Raw genomic sequence first — 19,458 nt, forward strand, 5'->3', positions numbered from 1 at the left:
ATGAACAGGTCCTCTTAACTTGTGGGCAATTGCCTTATAGACCATTTCTATGTCAATATGAGAATGAGATTAGTACATGAATATTAGTACACGAGAAAAGTCTTTGTAATCTGGAACTTTATTTCTCAGCTTTATTGAAATATTATTGATATATAACATATGTAAGTTAAGGTGTGTAATTATTTTATTCACATATATTGTGAGATGATTATCACAGTAAGTTAACATCTCCATCCCTAAAACTTTTAAAATAAGACTCAATGTATAATTTCTTGATTATAAGCTCACCATCTTCTAATTCCAACAAATAACCCACCCAGCTCTTATTCAAGTCAACTCCTTTAAATCATATGTGACTTTTCATCAGGAACTACTGCTACTTCAGGCCAAATGAGAGCCTCCATCAGGCCTTCTATCCTCTGATCTCTAAAAGCATCACATACCTTTTACAGAACTTCTGTGTGCTGAGCCAGTACAGTGCATTCCTGGTTGTCAGTGACTGGCCTTTCTTCTGCAGGACTCCCTGGAGGCTATGGCCGTGGAAGCAAATTCTATCAGTGTCTTCTTCAGTCCAGTTGAACTGAAAACTAGAAGGGCTTTTTTTTTCAACAGTTGGTGCTGAGTCAACCAGTGTGCTAAACTGTTTTTGTAGATTCACCACCATTTCTGGAAAGGGAGGAAAAAAGGAAAGGGAATAAAAGCCAGTATTAAATCACAAAAAGCCGGTAGTTTACTGGACACTAAAGCATCATGTTGATTTTTTAGCTCTGACAAATGTAGCATAGGAATGTAAGAGGATAACAATAGGGGAAACTGAAACTAGATGAGGGTTGTGGGGGAACTGCTTAAAAAAGGTTAAAATGGTAACTTAATGTTTTGTGTATTTTACTACAACTTTAAAAAAAAAAACGAACAAGAAAACCTAAAGGTAATTATCCAGTGTTCTGAAAGTCACAGAAATACAGACTTTAGATTTTGCTGGGAATTTAAGTTCTGTTTTGAATGACAGAATGTTCTTAAAATAAATAGTTTCCTATGGAGATTTCTAGCAGAGGGTGATGTTTCTTTGGATTGGAAAACTTAGGAAGTGAAAAATTACTTCTGTGCTCGCTTTTCAAGTCAAAATATTTAGTTTTTTTATAATTGTGTTGCTATTGGATGCTCACAAGAGGAAATGCAACTCACCTCTTCTTTTATAAACTACTGATCTGTCAATGGATGAGTGGTACACTGGCTTTTCGCTTTTCCAAAAATACCTGTGCAAGATAGAAAAATATTTGGAACAGGTAGAGTAGAAATGACCTAAACACATTTCAGAGAAGTTTCTCTGAAGCAGCCTCCAAATTCCTGACAGTGTAATAACTCTGGCTTAGAATAACCAAGTGACCCAAGTCTACAGAGCTTACGCCTGAGAGTGAGCAAGCGCACGGAAGGAGAGAGCAAAGCAACAGAGTTAAATGGTGTGTTCCTCCTAAAAGCCTCCCAGATGTCACAAGACGCCCGAGAAGCCATCAATTATGCAAAAAATGAGAAATGGTCTCCCTCACCATAAAACCTCCCTGCTGCCTATTCTTATAAAGTGAGGCCACCTAAGAAACAACTGTTTCTTCCTGCCTCTGTCCAAGCACCTTCAGCCGAGGATCAGGCCTGTGCTGCTTCTGATTCTGGTGAGTCTTGCAAAGCGAACAGTAAGTGCCAGTCTCCTGACGCAGAGATGTAATCAATGTTAAGAGGGGATAGTTTTCCTGAAAATTGTGTGTGAACTAAATTTTAGTGAACTATACCATATTTAAAATATATCAGAGAGCTTTTCATTTAACCCTGTGATGAGTCTGTGATTCTTTCAACCTTTTTTTTTTGCATTTTTTTTATTAGTTTTATTTTGGTATCATTAATCTACAATTACATGAAGGACATTATGTTTACTAGGCTCCCCCCTTCACCAAGTCCCCCCCACATACCCATTCACAGTCACTGTCCATCAACATAGTATGATGCTGTAAAATCACTACTTGTCTTCTCTGTTCAACCTTCTTTTTTGTTATTTATTTTCTTAAATAATAAAAGTAGCAACATACCCAAGGTAATAAACCTCACATAATAAAAAATTTCCCTGAATTAAACCGTCTAATCCTTTGTGAATACCTAAGTAGATTTTCTTATGCATTTATAATAAATGCCTACACAGGTGGCAATTATGCTATAGTCAAAGAGGCATTGTGACTTCCTTGGGGTCATAAGCTCAGAAAATCGGAATAGCAATCTAAAACAACACTCCAATTTAGATACTCCTTCTTTAAAAGTTTACTGCACTTTTCTCACCTCTTTCCAAAACTACAAAAATCAGAGGCACATCGCAGAGTCCTAATGTTTCCTACAGGATGCCACACGTCCTGTGTGCTTCCCTCCAGTCTTCCTGTATGACCTGTTTCCCCACTGGTAAACATTAAGGTATAATTTACATATAGTAAAAGTCACCATATTCAGTGTACAGTTCTGCTAGCTTTGGCAAACACATACTGTTGTATAGTAAATCACCATCATGACTAATACAGAGAACAGTTCCATTACTCCAAAAATCTCTTATGCCTCTAGACAGTCAGCCCCTCTCCACACCCCCAGACCCTTGATCTCAGGCAACCATGACCTACTTTTCTACTCCTATAATTTACCCTTTTCCAGAATGTCATATAACTTCATATAACTGGAATCATTCCATATGTGACCCTTTGAGTCTTTCACATAGCATAATGCATTTAAGATTCATTGATATTGTTGGATATATCAAAAATGTGTTCCTTTTTATAGCTGAATGATATTCCATTGTACAGACATAACATACTCCAGTTTGTTTATCTATTCCCCAGTTAATAGGCATTTGGGTTTTTGCCAGTTTGGGGCCATTGTGAATGAAGCCACTATAAACATCTATCTACAGACTTTTGTGTGAACTCAAGTTTTCATTTCACTGGTGTAAAAATCTAGGAGTGAAAACTACTGCATAGTGCAATAAGTATATGTTTAACTATAAGAAAATTCCAAACTTTCCAAAATGGCTCTGCCATTTTGCATTCCCACATTTGGTACAATTTTTGTTTTGTTTGTTTTAGCCATTCTAATTGGTGTGTAATGATATCTCATCATGGTTTTTATTTACATTTCCCTACTAACTGATGTTAGTAGTATATTGATGTTGAGCATCATTTCATGTGCCATATATACATCTGCTCAAATCTTTTTTCCATTAAAAAATTTGGGATAGCTGTTTTTTTATTGTATGAGAATTCTTTATATATTCTAGATATAAAACTTCCATCAGATATGTGATTTGCACATGATTTTCTCCTAGCCTATATAGCTTCTTATTCTCTTAACTGTTTTCTGAAGAGCAGAAGTTTTCTTCTGACAAAGTCTAATTTATTTATTCTTCCTATTATGGGTCATACTCTTAGTGTATCTAAGAAATTTTTGCCTAACCCTAAAGGTTGCAAAGATGTTCTGCACATGCTTTCAAATTTTACTCCATGTTCTTCTCAACATCTTTCATGACAAATGGAAGTCATGAAAGCAACTTCTTACACTCTTTTTACAATTTCGATTAAACAGTAGTTTGTGTCCTTCAAATCTCATGCATAGGGACCCATGCTTAGCTATAGAAAATGCTTTAATAACTTTCACCTGACAACATGGAAGATGATGTTCAGAAGAACAGACAGAAAAACTGGAAATTTATGTCAACAGTGGGGGTGGGAGAAGGTGAAACAGATAGGTAATCAACACGCACAGGGGCTCTGTGCCCGAACATTAGTCAATAGTGATTTAGAGGTTATTTCACTTAGCCCAAAGCACATATCTATGAAGTTGGATCTTGGTAATGGATCCCCTGGACAGTCTCTTCCTGGGGCCTGTTGTGTCCCTGGAAAATGCCATTTTGAAACTAGATATACTTTCTTTGGTCACTAAATTCTCCCCTAAAATAGTGAAAAGTCAGTAAGTCTTCGATATGTGACTGATTATAATACTGCGATATGAATTTGGGCTCTCAAAGCCATGTTGAAGAGTAAGTTGGTGCCTGATTTGAACTAACTGTTGCCCAGTCACCACTAGAACACCTGAGTGGCAGGGCCCTGAGCACCCAGCATTTCAGCGTCATCAGGACGGCCCTCACTGGCGCCATAAAAGGAAGATCTGATGGCTGTTTCTCCAAGATAATCTAAGACAACAGAACAAACTTCTGTTCTTGGGGCTACTCTGTATCCACTGAGACCCAGTGACTGAAGAGACATTCCTTCTCTGACAAGGAAGAGGAAAGACCCCATTTCTTGGGTCGTATCAGGCTGTCAAAATAAGTTTGCCTGCACCTCTTCTCCTTTGTCACTGTGTAGCAAACATGAACTGTGAGAAACCATTATTTTTATCCCCTTTTTGGCAAAGATGTTCTTCCCCTCTGTGCTTTTTTCATCCCTGCAAGTCTGTTTCTCTATTTAAAAGCTCTTAAATTCAGAGGAAAACAATCTAGTTCTACCTGTGAAAACTGAAACTTGTTTTTTGAGTATTAAGCAGGCATTATTATCCCTATTTTATTTATGAGGAAACTGGAGCTGAATGAATTACCATTTTAACTAATTTGAGGAACCCTAATTTTTCTCAAAAGATACTTATCTCGTCAAATGAGTATTATCTCAAAATTATATAAAATACAGAGATGTTAACTTTTTCTTCAAATCTCTGAGACTTAAAGTTCTAAGGGCATGGAACTATCAAATCAGAGATCAATAGCAAAATACTCATTATTATATAACACAGTGTCTCTGAAAATTTAGGCGTGAGCTAAATTTCAGTGCACTGAGGCTGAAAGTTAAGTAATCTTCCCATGGTCACACAGCTAGTCTGTAATGCAGTCAGGATTCAAACCCAGCACTGTGTCTAAAGTGACGATCTCGCCACTCTACCACAAAGGACCTACATCAGAATGAGAGTTCAGAGTCAGTGAGAGCGACTGAAAACAATCCACTTCTGCTTTCCTTTGATTTTTATTGGGGACCTTATTTTTGCAGGAACATTCCAATTATATATGTCACAGGTAGACATCTGTAATCTTTGTGATATTGGGAAGCATAGACAGGAAATGATCAACTTTGAGAGAAGAAAAGAAGGATGAGTGTTAGAAATGCAGGTGAGACTCAAGCAAATTAAAAAAGATTAATTACTAAGTACAATTTGATACCCTGGATTGGATTCTGGATCAAAAAGAGGACATTAATGGAAACACTGGTGAATTTCAAATAAAATCTGGAGTTTAATATAAAAAAGAAAAAAAGTTAATTAGAATATAGGAGCTAATATTTCTAGAAAAATCACAGTGCAGATGAAACTTCAGTTTTCAAATATAAAGCAGCAGACCTGGAAATAAAGTAGGTGAATCTTAAAAGTAGAAGAGAGAACATACTTTGCACGGGCTTCTTCCCATTTTTGTTTTTTCTCATCAATAGATTTCTTCATAACATGGTACCATTTTCTGAAATCAAACCATGGTTTATCTGAAAGAAATAAAATCCATGATCTTTAGCCAAATAAGTCATATTATAATAATTTATACTGTTCATTTGAGTCTTCAGTCATTTATGTAACTAGACATTTATATAATAGCTCTTGGAAATTGCAATGGAGTCACTGTCTCCACACTCCAACATGCCTCCTGAGCAACCCCTCACTCCCTCTTCTGAGTTCCTATCCATATTGTGGTCTTAATGAGATTATGCTGGAACCATCTTTTGATGTCTGTTTCTCCTAGATTTGACTATTACTTCCGTGAGAATAGAAGACATATTTTGTGTCATCAGGCCTCGTCTTTCCACCCTCACACATATAGGTGCCTGGCACAAGGTGATGTTCCAGTATGTCTTGAGAATACATGAATTAAGGAACGAATGAATGACTGATGACTCTGTGAGATGGCATGGCACTATAGCGGCTGAATCCGACCCCCAGTTTCATCAGCCCCTATTCCTGTTCTTCGTAACGCTAATCCAAGTCCAAAGAACCGAAAGATAAGTAAAAAAAGTGGATTGCACTGGACGGTTGGTGAGAGTGTGTGTTCAAGATGTCGAGGTTAGAGAAACAACAGAATTAAATGTTATCAAGTTAAAAAATTCCTTCCTCACTCTTTTATTCAATCCACATGAGGAGATGGAGAGAGTAGGGAGGAAAAAATAAAATTTAAGGCAAAGCAGAAAAGAGGATTACAGATGAGGGAATTAGAAGAAAGGAAGGCTAACAGGAGGAAGATGGCTAGTGAAAGGCTGACTTTTTTACATATTATCTAATGAAGATATCTCTTTCAATGTCTACTTAAAAATACTTTCGAGTGGCAAATATAAACATTTAATTCAGTAGGGTCTGCTGGCCACACAGCCACAGAGGATAGGCGACTCTCAGAAAAGCTCTAAGGATAAAGAAAAACTATGACTCAGAGAACCCAAGGCTTCCTGAACTTAAGGGAGTTATAACTTCTCTCAAGTTCATCACCAATGATGTGGGGAGGCAAGGGACAGGGGACAGCAGAGGGGCATACAGAACGGGGACCACAATTCTTCCCCTGCTGACAGCACAGACTTACACTTATTCCACTAGTTATAATTCAATATGCTAACCACCCACCAGAAGTTTGGACACAAGTGTTATGGCAGCAGTGAGTATTTTTGAGTTGGGAAGAGGTAAGGTGGGAAGTGGATGTGAAGAGAATGTAAGAAGAGGGTATTCAGGTTGCAAGGTAATGAAGATGGATTTGCCAGGGATTGAAGGAACTGGGGGGTAGGAAGGAAAGAACATTTCAGGTAGAAGGACCAGTATGAGCAAAGGTTGAGGCATTAGACTAGGTGATACAGTCACAAAACTGCCAGTAAATCTATAATCCTGCATGGCTAGCATAAAAAAGCAGACTGGCCTTTACACACAGCAGGAAGTCACTGAAGGTTTTTAGTAGTCTGGACATAGAATTTAGATAAATGTATGAAAAAATAATTGTGGCACAAGGTATGATTTGTATACGGGTGTATGTGTGTGTTTTTCAAATTTCTTCCCTACATTTATTGCATCTTCTAATCCATCATTTACAATCACTTTGAATTTGATAAAAAAAATTAAGTACCTTCTTTGTTCTTTTTATTATATTTCTCAGCAATATTAGACAAAGACCTGGAGAAATCAACAAACAAATCAATTTATTTAGAAATCACTGATTTGAGGAGAGTTAATTTTTTATTTCTTCTTAAAAATTAATATAGAACAGTATATTGAAGTGCCAACTTTTAATGGCAAAGCAATCACCCTAACAGGGAAGAAGATACTATAAATACCGCCATTCTTTGTTGGCATTTGGGAGGGGTGACACCTTAAGATTCTTTTACTTCCCAAAATAATCTTGAAGACACATAATACCAGGAGCCTAAAGGCATACAGATAAAGTGCTAAATCATCCTTTAGGATTTGTGTATGATGATTTAAAATTCAGTAATCAGTGGAAAAATGAGAGACATATGTATATACCTAAAGAGCACGAATAAAGCATGATATAAAAAACTCACTAAGGTAGAACAAAATCTAACAACCAGCTCAGTCAAAATATTATGTAAGAAGTAATTGTTGCTATCCGTCAATGTGCTATAACAACTAAGTCTCTATTTTCTGCTGAGATGACATGGATTCCTTTATTCTGAATAATTAGGTAAAAACCATGGTATTTTTTCCTTATAAAGTTACAAAGACTTACCACTCCAAATTATCATCCAATAAAAAGAGTAATTTCAGTACTACTACAATGATAGCTACAGCTTGTACGTCGTATTTAACAGTTTTTGCCATTTTAGCTATAGGATCGAATGTCAGAAAATCCACTTCTCCTATTCCAGTCATTTTTACCACTTGACAGGTTAAGTTGTGCATTTCATCTGTTGAAGAACAAAAACAGTAAAACACAAATTAAATTATTGGGCTAACTAGACCACACTAATGTGTATATCCATAAAATAACCTTTACCTTAAAACACGGTACTATGTTAGAACTCAAAGACACATATTTTGTGAATAAAATAAACCAAAAAAATGCTCTGTATAGAAAATCTAATGGTAGAATTCTAGCAAGGCCTATCTTTTCCTATTTTGACTTCCTAAAAGAGCTACTATTTCCAGGACACATCTTAGCATCTAATATATAGCCAGCCACACATGAGCTTTCTTTGTTTCAGGCATGTCTTTTGTGTTTCTATAGCAATTTGTACTTATCTGAAACTAACTGTCCCGAAAGACCAACAGCTGCTGTAGGAACGTACGTATGCTCACTCACTGGCTGGCAGGCACTCTGCGAGAGCACAGAAAGCCTCAATATGTGTTTAACTAGATGTACTGCTTTTCTAAGGAAATTACATGCTCAGCATAGACTGTTCAAGGTTGAGTAATGTGGAACTTGGAACCAGAAATACTAGGGCCTGTGGCCTATGTATTTAGGCTTTCTAATCATTATCTTTGTGACTTTGGACTAGAGTCACTCAATCTCAGTTTTTTCATTTTTAAAACATGTTATATTGAGAATAAACTGAGATAAAACAAAACAGTACAAGTGAATATGCTTTGAAAACTCTAAATTACTAAACAAATTTCTTTTCTCACTAATCTAAGTACCTAAGGTGTACTGTACTCTATTATAATTTATAAAAGCATAATAAATTGTATTGACTTGAACTGAATCTCCTACATGCATTCAGTCACCATGTCCTATTGAATTCACCCCACTAATGCGGTATACAATACAGTCGTTAAGAGTAGATTATGGAGCCAATACTAGAGGATGTGCTTGGAGCACATTCAAAGCCATCAAAGAGGCAGTGCTTACTCAGCAGGGGTGTGTGACACGCTTGCTGAAACCTTTCTACCTAGTTCTAGAGACTACATATACATAAGGGCACTGAGGAGGGGCATTCATTGCCCCAGGATGCTTAAAACCACTTTCAACTTTCTGGGAACCCTTAAACCTCTCTTTGTAAAAGTGCCATATACACAGGTTTCCTCTTTTTTTTTCCCACAGGTTTCTTCTTTTCTATTGATAGCACCACAGAACTGACAGCACTGTATAAAGCAGAATTTGTAAATTTTGAAAATGGAGACTTCCTGGAAGTCTTCTCATAATTTGAGCAGTTTGCAAATGAGCTACATTTTAGAATCTAAATCCTAAGGTACAGGGACTATAACGTCTTAATTTGTAGATCCATTTTGTTTATTATTTCACCCCACCATTCAGTAATACAAACTCAAGGACATTTATAAGATACATAAATGTGGAAGAAAGGGGAAAAAAATACATTACCGTAACTTAGCAATAGCACTTTAATACTTGGTATCTTTACTTCTAATATTTTAATGAATATTTTCATTTTATGTAGCTATGGTTATATGTAATTTTGTAATTTGGCTTATTTCATTTTTTATTATAACAAAAACATTTCCATCCTTCTATGAATTCTTCACAAACATGATTTTAAAAGCTGCATAATGTTCCATTGAATATATATAACACTGCTTACATAACTATTGCCTATATACTTAACTATTATAAATATTATAACTATTATATTTAAAGTTGTTTCTGATTTTTCAGTATTATAAATGAGGTCGATAACACTTATATATCAAATTTTTCCTATAATTTGAGTTATTTCTACTGCACATTTTGTGAGAAGTGAAATCTCTCCACCTTAGTTCTTTATAATACTGTCTCCAAAAAGGCACTTAATAAATATCAGATGATAGCAGTATCTCTTTGCATAATATAATGGATTTAATTCTACTTATTACTCTCAGGAGGAGTTGGGGGAGGAATACTATTACACTACACACACTGGCCAGAAAACACTGCCACGTCCTCTGCATCCAATAGCAAACATGTGAGCTGGGCGCTTGCCATCAACCAGCCTATGACAGTTATATTTTGGTAGTTCCTTGGGTTCCTTCCATAACCTAGTATTCCCTTTTTAAATTCAAGATTGTGGAGTATAAAAGAATATAGGAACTTTCCATATTATGAAAAAAAATCAAAGAAAAAAACAAAACAAAAACACACCAAAATCAAAAACAGTAATTCTGATCTATGCAACATGTCAAAATACAGAAATCAGACATTCCAATCTTAATTAAATAGCTAGTGATTTCTGAAATCTCAACAAGAAACATACATTCCTTAGCTTAATAAATGATATATTTGAAAAGACTAAATAATTTGTTCCTTTCAAAAAATATTTTCAAGTCAGATTTAATATTTATATTTATGCACATATATAACTATATATTTATTTTTATAGTTAAAATTATACTATAGAGTTTTGCATATTGCTCTTTTAATATAATACTTCCCTTTTCTATTAAAAATATACTTAATCACATTCTTGATATTGATTAAGCAACAGTATACCCACACAATGTTTACATTTTCTCTTAAGAAAAGAAGTCCTGAATTTCTCACATTTCTAGTTTAGCAAGAAATTCAGGAATGGATTCTATGGCAGATTCCATGAGGTTACCCATGTCTTGGTATATTGTTAATAAGGTCTAGTGCAAGGATCTCTTCACATTCTGTGTTTCATTGCCTTAAATGTTCACCTACCAGATCCTATGAGATCCTACCAGACTTGGATCTCCATTTGTTTTAGGGACTAGAAATAGGATTATGTCAACAAACAATAAAAATGTTACCATAGATTAACCTCTGGGGTATTCTGTATTAGAATTCATTACATAATAATCATATTCATGCAAATGAAGAAGTGCTGATTCTTGGGGAGACCTAGATCATTAATACATATTGAAACATCTGTTACTTTACTTGCAAACTTACTGTAAAAACCAAACATATTATCTCAAGCATTTCCCTCACACCAAAATAGAACTCTCTGTTTCTGAACAATGTCCTTTTAACCATTTTAAATTGTCTGAAACATTACAGAAAGGATTTTGAAATTAAGCTTTATGTTACTATGGACTCTGTCAAGTGGCTCTAATAGACTAATTTGAGAAGATCCTATATATCGTTCATTATAATTTTAGTAGGTAAAAGTTTCCTCACCATATATAATACACACTTACCAGGGAGATTGACTTCCATCAAGTATTTCATACACAAGATGTTTGGATGAAGAAAGCAGTCTTCAGTTATGTCTGGAAAACGTGGCAGATCTAAAAATGTGGCAATTTCAATAGTTTTTTTATAGATATCCATATAGTTAGGCCAAGACTGAAATAAAAGAGATAGTCAAGATGGTGACTTGCAATATTAATTATTAAAAAAAGTTTGCTGATTTTAAAAGTAATATGTATTCACTTAATAAAATTTAGAATGTGGAGAAAAGCATTAAGGGGAAAACACCCATGAATTGTTAATATCTTAACTTAGCAATTTTAAGCAGTAATAATGCTAATTAAAAAAGCCACCCAAATTCTATTTGGCTCATGATCTTAATGGCCTCACCCATGATACAGCGAAATCATCACTTCTTGCCAGTCCTGGAAGAAACCGGGGACTGGAATAAAGCTGCCATCCAACCAGTTACAGTGTTGTCATCACAGCTCCACCACACACCTTCCCTCTCACCCTTCTTCATTCACCCTCTCATTAATCTTCAAAACTACCAAACTTAGCTTATGATACATAATATTCACATACTTCTATAACGTATCTGGGAGATAACACCAAGGGTTAAGTCTAATAGTTAAAAACTCAATTCAATTTCATACTCTCCTATACAATGTCATATAAGATTCTCTTATAGAATTCAGTAAAATCTATGTGCAAATATGAATAAATTAATTCTGTTCACTTTAAGATCATCCCTCTAGTATAAAATTTTTGTTTGGTACAAATTCGGTATACAAATTTTTTGCAATTTATAAACATTCTTGATATGAATACTACACATAATTTTTCCTCATTTACTCATCCACTCACACAAAAATATTAAATTTAGAATCTATTCTATGCCAGGTACTTTGGGAAATACAAAGATGAATGAACAATCCCTCCACGGAGTTTATAATATAGAAAGGGAGATAAAGTGTGTAAAAATAACTATGGTGTTAAGATAGAGAGCTATCAAGTATCACATGTTAAGATTTTTTTTTTTAAAGGCTTATGGGATTTCAGAAAAAACTAACATTTCTGATATGGTAGGACCCTGTTAAAATTGGGCCTGAATACAAACATTTTGAAACCTATCTGGCAGTATCTACTAAAGTTGAGCATGTGCACATTCTATTACAAAGCAATTCTACTCTTAGCTACATATACCCAACAGAAATGTTCATGCATGTCCATGAGAAGACAAGTATTAGAATGTTCATAACAACACTACTGTAAAAGCCCCAAGCTGGAAACTACCCAAATGCCAGCAAAAAGAGAATAAATGTAAATTCTGATATAGTCTCACAATGGAACACTACACAGCAAAGAAATGAATGCTGTCCATGCAACAATATGAATGAATCTTCAGAACATAATGTTGAAAGAAGGCAGATGCAAATGAGAATGAGTCCATGTATATAAAGCACATAACTCCGTAACTTGGCAACTGAGCACGAAGTTTCTATACAGTTAGAAAACAGGATAGTGATTACTCTTGGGGTCGGGGAGGCCCTTGGCGTGGTGGAGATAATGACTGGAAGTGAGTACAAGGGTGGAGCTTCCAGGGTGCTAATAATGTTCTCATCTGGGCTGGTTCAGGTTGTGAAAATTCATCAAGCTATGTGCATTTGTGAAATGTTGACTTTTCTGTTTGTCAAGTTGACTTTAACAAAAAGCAAAGAGAAAGTGGCAAGGAAGGACAGATAATACCAATTTAGTAAATTATGTCATGTAATGGAACAGCTTCATGCATCATCTTGTAGAAGAAATAATCCAACTGGTAAATTCAGAGTTGGAAAGACCTTTAGAAGTACATGGTCCAACTTTACAGAATCCCTAGTAGGCATGTGTCTGGCCCTTCTTGTTCCAGTGATGGGAACTTAACACCTTCCTCAGAGGAGTCTACTCCCTTTTTAATGGATTGAATCATTAAAAAGTTCTTCCTTATTCTAAGCGAAAATCTGCTTCCCAATTCCAGCTCACAGGTAAAACCCTGAGTTGTTTGTAAAAGTATCGCTTTTAAGTCCTCTCTTGCCTGTTTTCCAAATGTGTGAATATGTTTGGGAGCCAGATGAAGAAATGAATTTTTGTCTGCTAAATTTTACTTTGGGAAATTCAGCTCATATGTGATTATAAAGCACAAGGAAATGCTTTATAATGGTTCAGGAGTATGCTCAGTCATAATGTTAATTTCTACAATTTATAACTATGCTTAATTTTATACTATCTGAAGCGACAATCTTCCTTGTTACTTTATTTTGACACCACTATTTTAAAATCAAAACTCTTGAGTTTTATTAGGGGAAAAAATGGCTTCAGTATGTGCTATATTATTAACATGTGATTACTCTATAGTTGAATACAAAGTAAATTTCTGTCCACCAAAAGTAGCAATGTGGCCTTTTAAGTCTTTTTTTTAACATTGTGATAGAATAATTCTACTTGCACACTAAAATACTACCGATTGTATTCTAAGCTGTGTATTTAAGAGAGAGGAAAAGAAAGAAAAATTCTCAGTGACCTTTGGGAGGAGGTTGTCTTCTTTTTTCTTTATAAAATTAATTCATTTAGACCTCTGCTTCATTTTGTACAGAATTTGAATCATCTTCTCAAATCAAGACAATTTTAACCACCGACAAGCTTTTTGGCAGCCCTAATCCTTTTAAATAATGCAACTAGGAGATGCAATTAAGTACTTTTATCTGCAAACACTACAGCAGTGAATGTTCCCCTCAGAAAAAGAAAAACAATCATCTCAAAAAATCAATTTAATGGATGATAAATTCATGACAAGTAATTTTAAGGTCATTAATGAAAAAGAATCTAGTAAACTAACAAGATCTGAAGTATTTCCAAGATGTCCACACAAAAGCTGGTACATCAAACTGAGTCTCTGGTGACAAATTGGCCACCATTCTTTCACATATGTACTGAGGATAACATAATAATGTGAATCTACATATTTATGTTATAGTTTACAACAGATTTGAGATTCTCCTGGTCTCAATTCAGTATGGTGGATTTCACTTTTAAACTTTTCATTTATTTTTAAACAGATTTTTCTTCTTGAATGAATACTGAAAATATTTTTTTTAAAGGTGGCTAGAGGGTTTTCAATATCATTCTACTTATATTTTTACCAGTCTTCTATCATTGTTATTCATTAAGGTTGTTTCCAATTTTTATACTAGTGTATTAATGTCATGAATATATTCTAGCAACATTTAAATTTGATTATAAAAATAATTACATGACCATTATAGAAAAGTTCCTAGAAATTTAAAGTACTATAATAAAGGCATTAAAAATTGCTCACAACTTAGAGAAAGTCACTTTTGGGATCTTGGTGAACTTTTCTCTCAGCCCTTTTGGGCATATCCATATTTATAACATTGGGATTTAAATCCAACAGCATCTGTGACACCTTTACTTGGTTATCTTGGATATCACTCCACCATGTAGAACTTACATATTTCAAACTCAATTCTTCATCTTCCACATCACCAAATGCTATCTGTCCATCAGTATCCGTTATCCAGTCACAAAAACCAGACATTTAGGAGTCATTCTTGCCACCTCCCTTTCCTCACATACATTGTTTACCCTCAAAGCTGGGTTGTGAATGCTGTTTCTCATCACTTCCACACCTACTGCCCTGCTCTAAGCCTCCATCACCCCACACCTGGACTCCCAACCTGGTATTTCCAAATCTGTTTCTGCCTCCTTGAAACTAGCAGCAAGAGTGCTGTTTCAAATGCACATGTCATGTGTCACTCCTGTACTAAAACCTCTCAAATAGTTTACCTTGTCAGGCTAAGCTTCTGTCTGACAAGACTTGTACAACTAAATTACGTACAATAGTTTTATCTCCTGCATTTTTACCTAACATATTTTGTGAGTATTTTCTAATGTCATGAGATAGCCTTTGAAAATATCATTTTGAGTGACGTGAAAATATTCCCCTCTATGAGTCCATCATTTCCTTATTATTGGACATCTATGTTAAATATACATTACATGCTTACATATTAAGCAATGATTAAAAAGTGTTTTCATAGCCTGTTCCATGACTTAGGAAAATACTCATAGCATAATACTGAATTTTAAAAAGCAGGAGAGAAATCTGTATATATTCTTCAATCCTAATTTTGCAAATATGATTATGCACATTAAATAAGACAATCAAAAATACCAAATGTTAGTAACATCCATGAGAATCTGGATTTTTACATTTTTTTCTATATTCCTTTTAATCATTCCAAATATATTACTTTCATAATAAGAAAAAAATATTCAAAAACATTATAGTGGTCTAAAAAATTAAACACATAATTACCATATGATCCAGCAATTGCATTTCTGTATATATGCCCAAAGAACTGAAAGCAGAGACTCTAACAGATATTTGCATACCCAGGTTCACAGCATCATTATTTACAATAGCCAGAAGATGGAAACAACCCAAATGTCCATGGATGAATGGATAAACAAAATGCAGTCTATACACAGAATGCAATAGGATTCAGCCTTAAAAAGAAATGAAATTCTGATTCATGCTACAACATGGATAAACCTTAAAGACATTATACTTACTATGTATGTGAAATAAACCAGACACAAAAAGACAAATATTGTATCATTCCACTAGTATCAAGTACTAGAATAGTCAAATTTTAGACAGAAAGTAGAATGGTGGCCCTCAGGAGCTGTGTGACAGGGGTCAGGGGTTAATGGGGAGTTAGAGTTTAATGTGCAGTTTCAGTTTGTGAAGATGAAAAGTTTGGAAATGAATGATGGTGATGTTTGTATAACAAAGTGAATGCACTTAATTACAATGAACCATACACTTAAAAGTGGCTTAAATGGTAAATTTTGTTATGTATATTTTCCCATAATTTTTTAAAAGCATAAAAAACGGAACCTAAATAAGGTCCGTCTAAAAGAGAAAACCCCAACACATTACAGGTCAAAATTAGAAGTAATAATAAAACTGAAGATTAAAAAATTTTTAAATACATAAAATCTACATTCAAAATCTATACTACTTGCTAATATCTACCTCTGTCTTATATAAAATAGCAATAGAAACATTCATTGGGGAGTTATTAAACTGTAACTATTAAACATATAACACCAAGATATGGGTCTGCCTGTTCCAAAAGACAAAACATACTGAGCAAAAAAAGAAAATATAGTATGTGCAGAAGTGCTTGCTCTGGGCCTCTGTTCAGAAACGATGCTTATTACTACTTGACAGTTTTAGAATAAGACTGGAAGGGATCTTATTCATAGTGCCTCAAGTGCAGTAGGAGTTGTAACTGGACATCACCACTATACACTGCTGTCCCAGAGGATGTCATCAAAAGGATCAGAATGCTACCTTCTGCCTCCAACATCATGTGACACGGTGGCCCAATTGTCCCTATAGGGCTTTGCTATAGACCAACTTCCTATTACATCTGCTCCCAGTCCAAACGAGCCAGGCTAGTTTAGGGGGATCTGCACTGCTAGCTCAGCAAAGGTGCACCGTTTTGGGGAATAAGACCGCAGCAAAGCATTTTTGTTCCTTGTCCCATTGTTAAGCCCAGAGAGTGGAATCAGGCTCTATTTTTGACAAGATCCTAAAACATGGATGACTGTCATAACAATAGTTACAGTCAACATTTAACAACTGTGTCAGAATAGTGTTATCTTGACTGTTAGAAAATACTTTCAGGTGTACAACACACCCAAAAAAGGTATCAGAGAAGCTGCTAGGCATTTGTACTGTATTTACAGTTGGTATGTGGAATCTCTGATATATTAAGTAGAATAAGAGGACTGCCAGAATCCTCTTTAAAACTTTACGTGGTTAGTAAGGTATAATAGCATTTTCCTTTATACTGTCTCTTTTCTTATCTGCTAATTGGTCTACTCTATCTCTAATCTTTTGGAACAGGATGGAATAACAAAAGAAAGAGGCAGAGAGATAAAACTAGTCTGTTCTGCTCAAAGCAACATCTCTGAATCACTTGCAAGATGGTTGTTGAAAATGTATATTCCCACTATTCAGCCATAAGAAAGAAACAAATCCTACCACTTGCAACAACATGGATGGAGCTAGAGGGTATTATGCTCAGTGAAATAAGTCAGGCAGAGAAAGACAAATACCAAATCATTTCCCTCATTTGTGGAGTGTAACAATGAAGCAAAACTGAAGGAACATAACAGCAGCAGACTCACAAAACCCAAGAAGGGACTAGCAGTTACCAAAGGGAAGGGGTAGGTAAGGGTGGGTGGGGAGGGTGGGAGACGGGGATTGAGGGGGGGTGGGAGACGAGGATTGAGGGGTATTACGTTTGGTACATATGGTGTGTGTGAGGTCACGGGGAAGACAGTGTAGCACAAAGAAGACAAGTAGTGACTGTGGTATCTTACTACACTGATGGACAGTGACTTCAATGGGGTCTGAGGGGGGACTTGATAATATAGGTGAACGTAGTAACCACATGTTTTTCATGTGAAACCTCCGTAAGAGTGTATATCAATGATACCTTAATAAAGAAATTAAAAAAAAAAAGAAAATGTATATTCCTAGATCCCACACCAGACTTGATGAATCAATTTCTGACCCTGAGTCTAACAATCTGTAGTTTAAACAAGCTCTCCAGGATATTCTTATGCAAAATAATAATAACAATAACAACAACAACAGCAATAATAATAAATGCAGTGGCTTCCCATTCTCATATTCCTTGCAGCCTGGAAGAAAGCCTTCAATGGATTTACTCCACAAGCTTGAAAAAAGAAGTGCACCCACAAATTCCACTGATCATTAAGACGTGCGAGGCCAGGAACAAAAGAAAACATCAGCTGGTTTCTATTCATGCTTTCTGGCAGTAATAATTCTGGCAGGGAGCAGTGGGAGTGAGGGAAACCGAGAACACCTGTTACCCTTACACCCGCCTTCATTTTCCTCAGGTAGTTTTAAGCCTGTCAAGTTATTATTCTAACAAAGATTGCACAAACAATCCCCAGAGTTACATGTGGCCTACAGAGTAAGATGGTGAACAAAGGTAGAGTAAAGCTTCAAGACTCAAGAGTTTATTAAAACCTGACCCAGTCAGACCCACATTTGGAGGTGCTTACGAAATGAATGACAGCTCTGGAGGACGCTTTTTCTTCCTTCAACCAACAGGGACCTAGTTTCACAAAGGGTGTAAGACAGCTCTAAGGCAAAATGAATCACCGTGGCAAAGTGCCACTCAGTAGGTTTGGCTGAACCAGCACTACATCTTTTCTTTTTACTCATTCAGAGAGAAGATCAGAATGTTGTGGATCAACATTCAAAATCCTGCAGATGTACTTCAGAATGAAGTTCCAGTTTCCTCTTTATCCCTTCTTGCCGAGTCTGGTGAGGGATGATGAAATGACTAATTCCTAAAAGGATTTGGAAACACTGTCAAGGACCATAGTAGAATAATATATTACATATTATCTGTTTAGAAATCGGTCTGTGAGTTTAAAGTATACAAAAATGAGGACAATAAGGACAGAAAAGACAGAGGCAGCCCTGCTGTAAGTCAGCAGTATTCTCCGGTCCTACTGTAGAATAAAGTGCATCTACAATAGACAGACAAGTGTGCCTGGGCTCAACTTTGGTTCAAGCAGAGATTTGATTATTTGGTATTCTATGTGGAGATTGTGCCTCTCTATACAGACTCTAGTCAGTCTGCAGAGAGACTAGATTTATTCTACGTGAACTGAAAGATTTTTGCTAGAATAAATGATGCTTCAAATCAGTACCATGACCCAGAAACTGGAGTTAAAAAACACAGCAGCATTAAGAGGCAGAGGCAGGAAAAGGAGGTTATCTTCAAGTCAAATCAGTAAATAAAATGAAGAACTATCTCCCCGGAGTTGGGAATTACAACTCAAAAAAAGGAGATGGCTGGCAATACTCAAACTTAATTTGCACACCATCCCCTCTCCTGAGCTTAGTCAGAGTAATAGTAGGAAGACTCAGGCTCTGTGGCCTGCTTGGAAAAAGAAGGCAAAGCACAGCAACACTGTCTGTACTCAGTACTCCATTCCCCTACATTTTAAGAGAGTTCTGTCAGATGTTATTGAGAGAGGAGCTCACTGAAATACTAAAACAACCTAATGGACAGAAGTAGTTCACCCAGGATAAAAGTTTAAGGGTCTTTATAGCTTTCTTTTTTAAGGTGGGCTCAATTTTCTGGAATAACAAAACCAAAACCGAACCAAACACAGAAGGAAAACAGTCCCCAGCAGCCCCCACACAAAAAACTCCA

General features: G+C 35.7%; 1 protein-coding gene across 3 annotated transcripts in view; it reads right to left on the bottom strand.

The window, feature by feature from the left end:
• TAF1B (TATA-box binding protein associated factor, RNA polymerase I subunit B) overlaps positions 1–19,458 on the bottom strand; it is a 64,334-nt gene that overhangs the window by 5,077 nt on the left and 39,799 nt on the right. For all 3 annotated transcript variants that reach the window (XM_037026510.2, XM_073216786.1, XM_073216788.1), the window contains 6 exons: positions 11,134–11,281; positions 7,772–7,949; positions 7,151–7,197; positions 5,450–5,540; positions 1,186–1,256; positions 444–666 (listed from right to left, as the gene is read on the bottom strand). In XM_037026510.2, coding sequence (XP_036882405.1) covers positions 444–666; positions 1,186–1,256; positions 5,450–5,540; positions 7,151–7,197; positions 7,772–7,949; positions 11,134–11,281 — 758 coding nt within the window. The remainder of the gene's footprint in view (positions 1–443; positions 667–1,185; positions 1,257–5,449; positions 5,541–7,150; positions 7,198–7,771; positions 7,950–11,133; positions 11,282–19,458) is intronic.

This window comes from Manis javanica, chromosome 1, assembly GCF_040802235.1.
Source record: "Manis javanica isolate MJ-LG chromosome 1, MJ_LKY, whole genome shotgun sequence".
Taxonomy (NCBI): domain Eukaryota; kingdom Metazoa; phylum Chordata; class Mammalia; order Pholidota; family Manidae; genus Manis; species Manis javanica.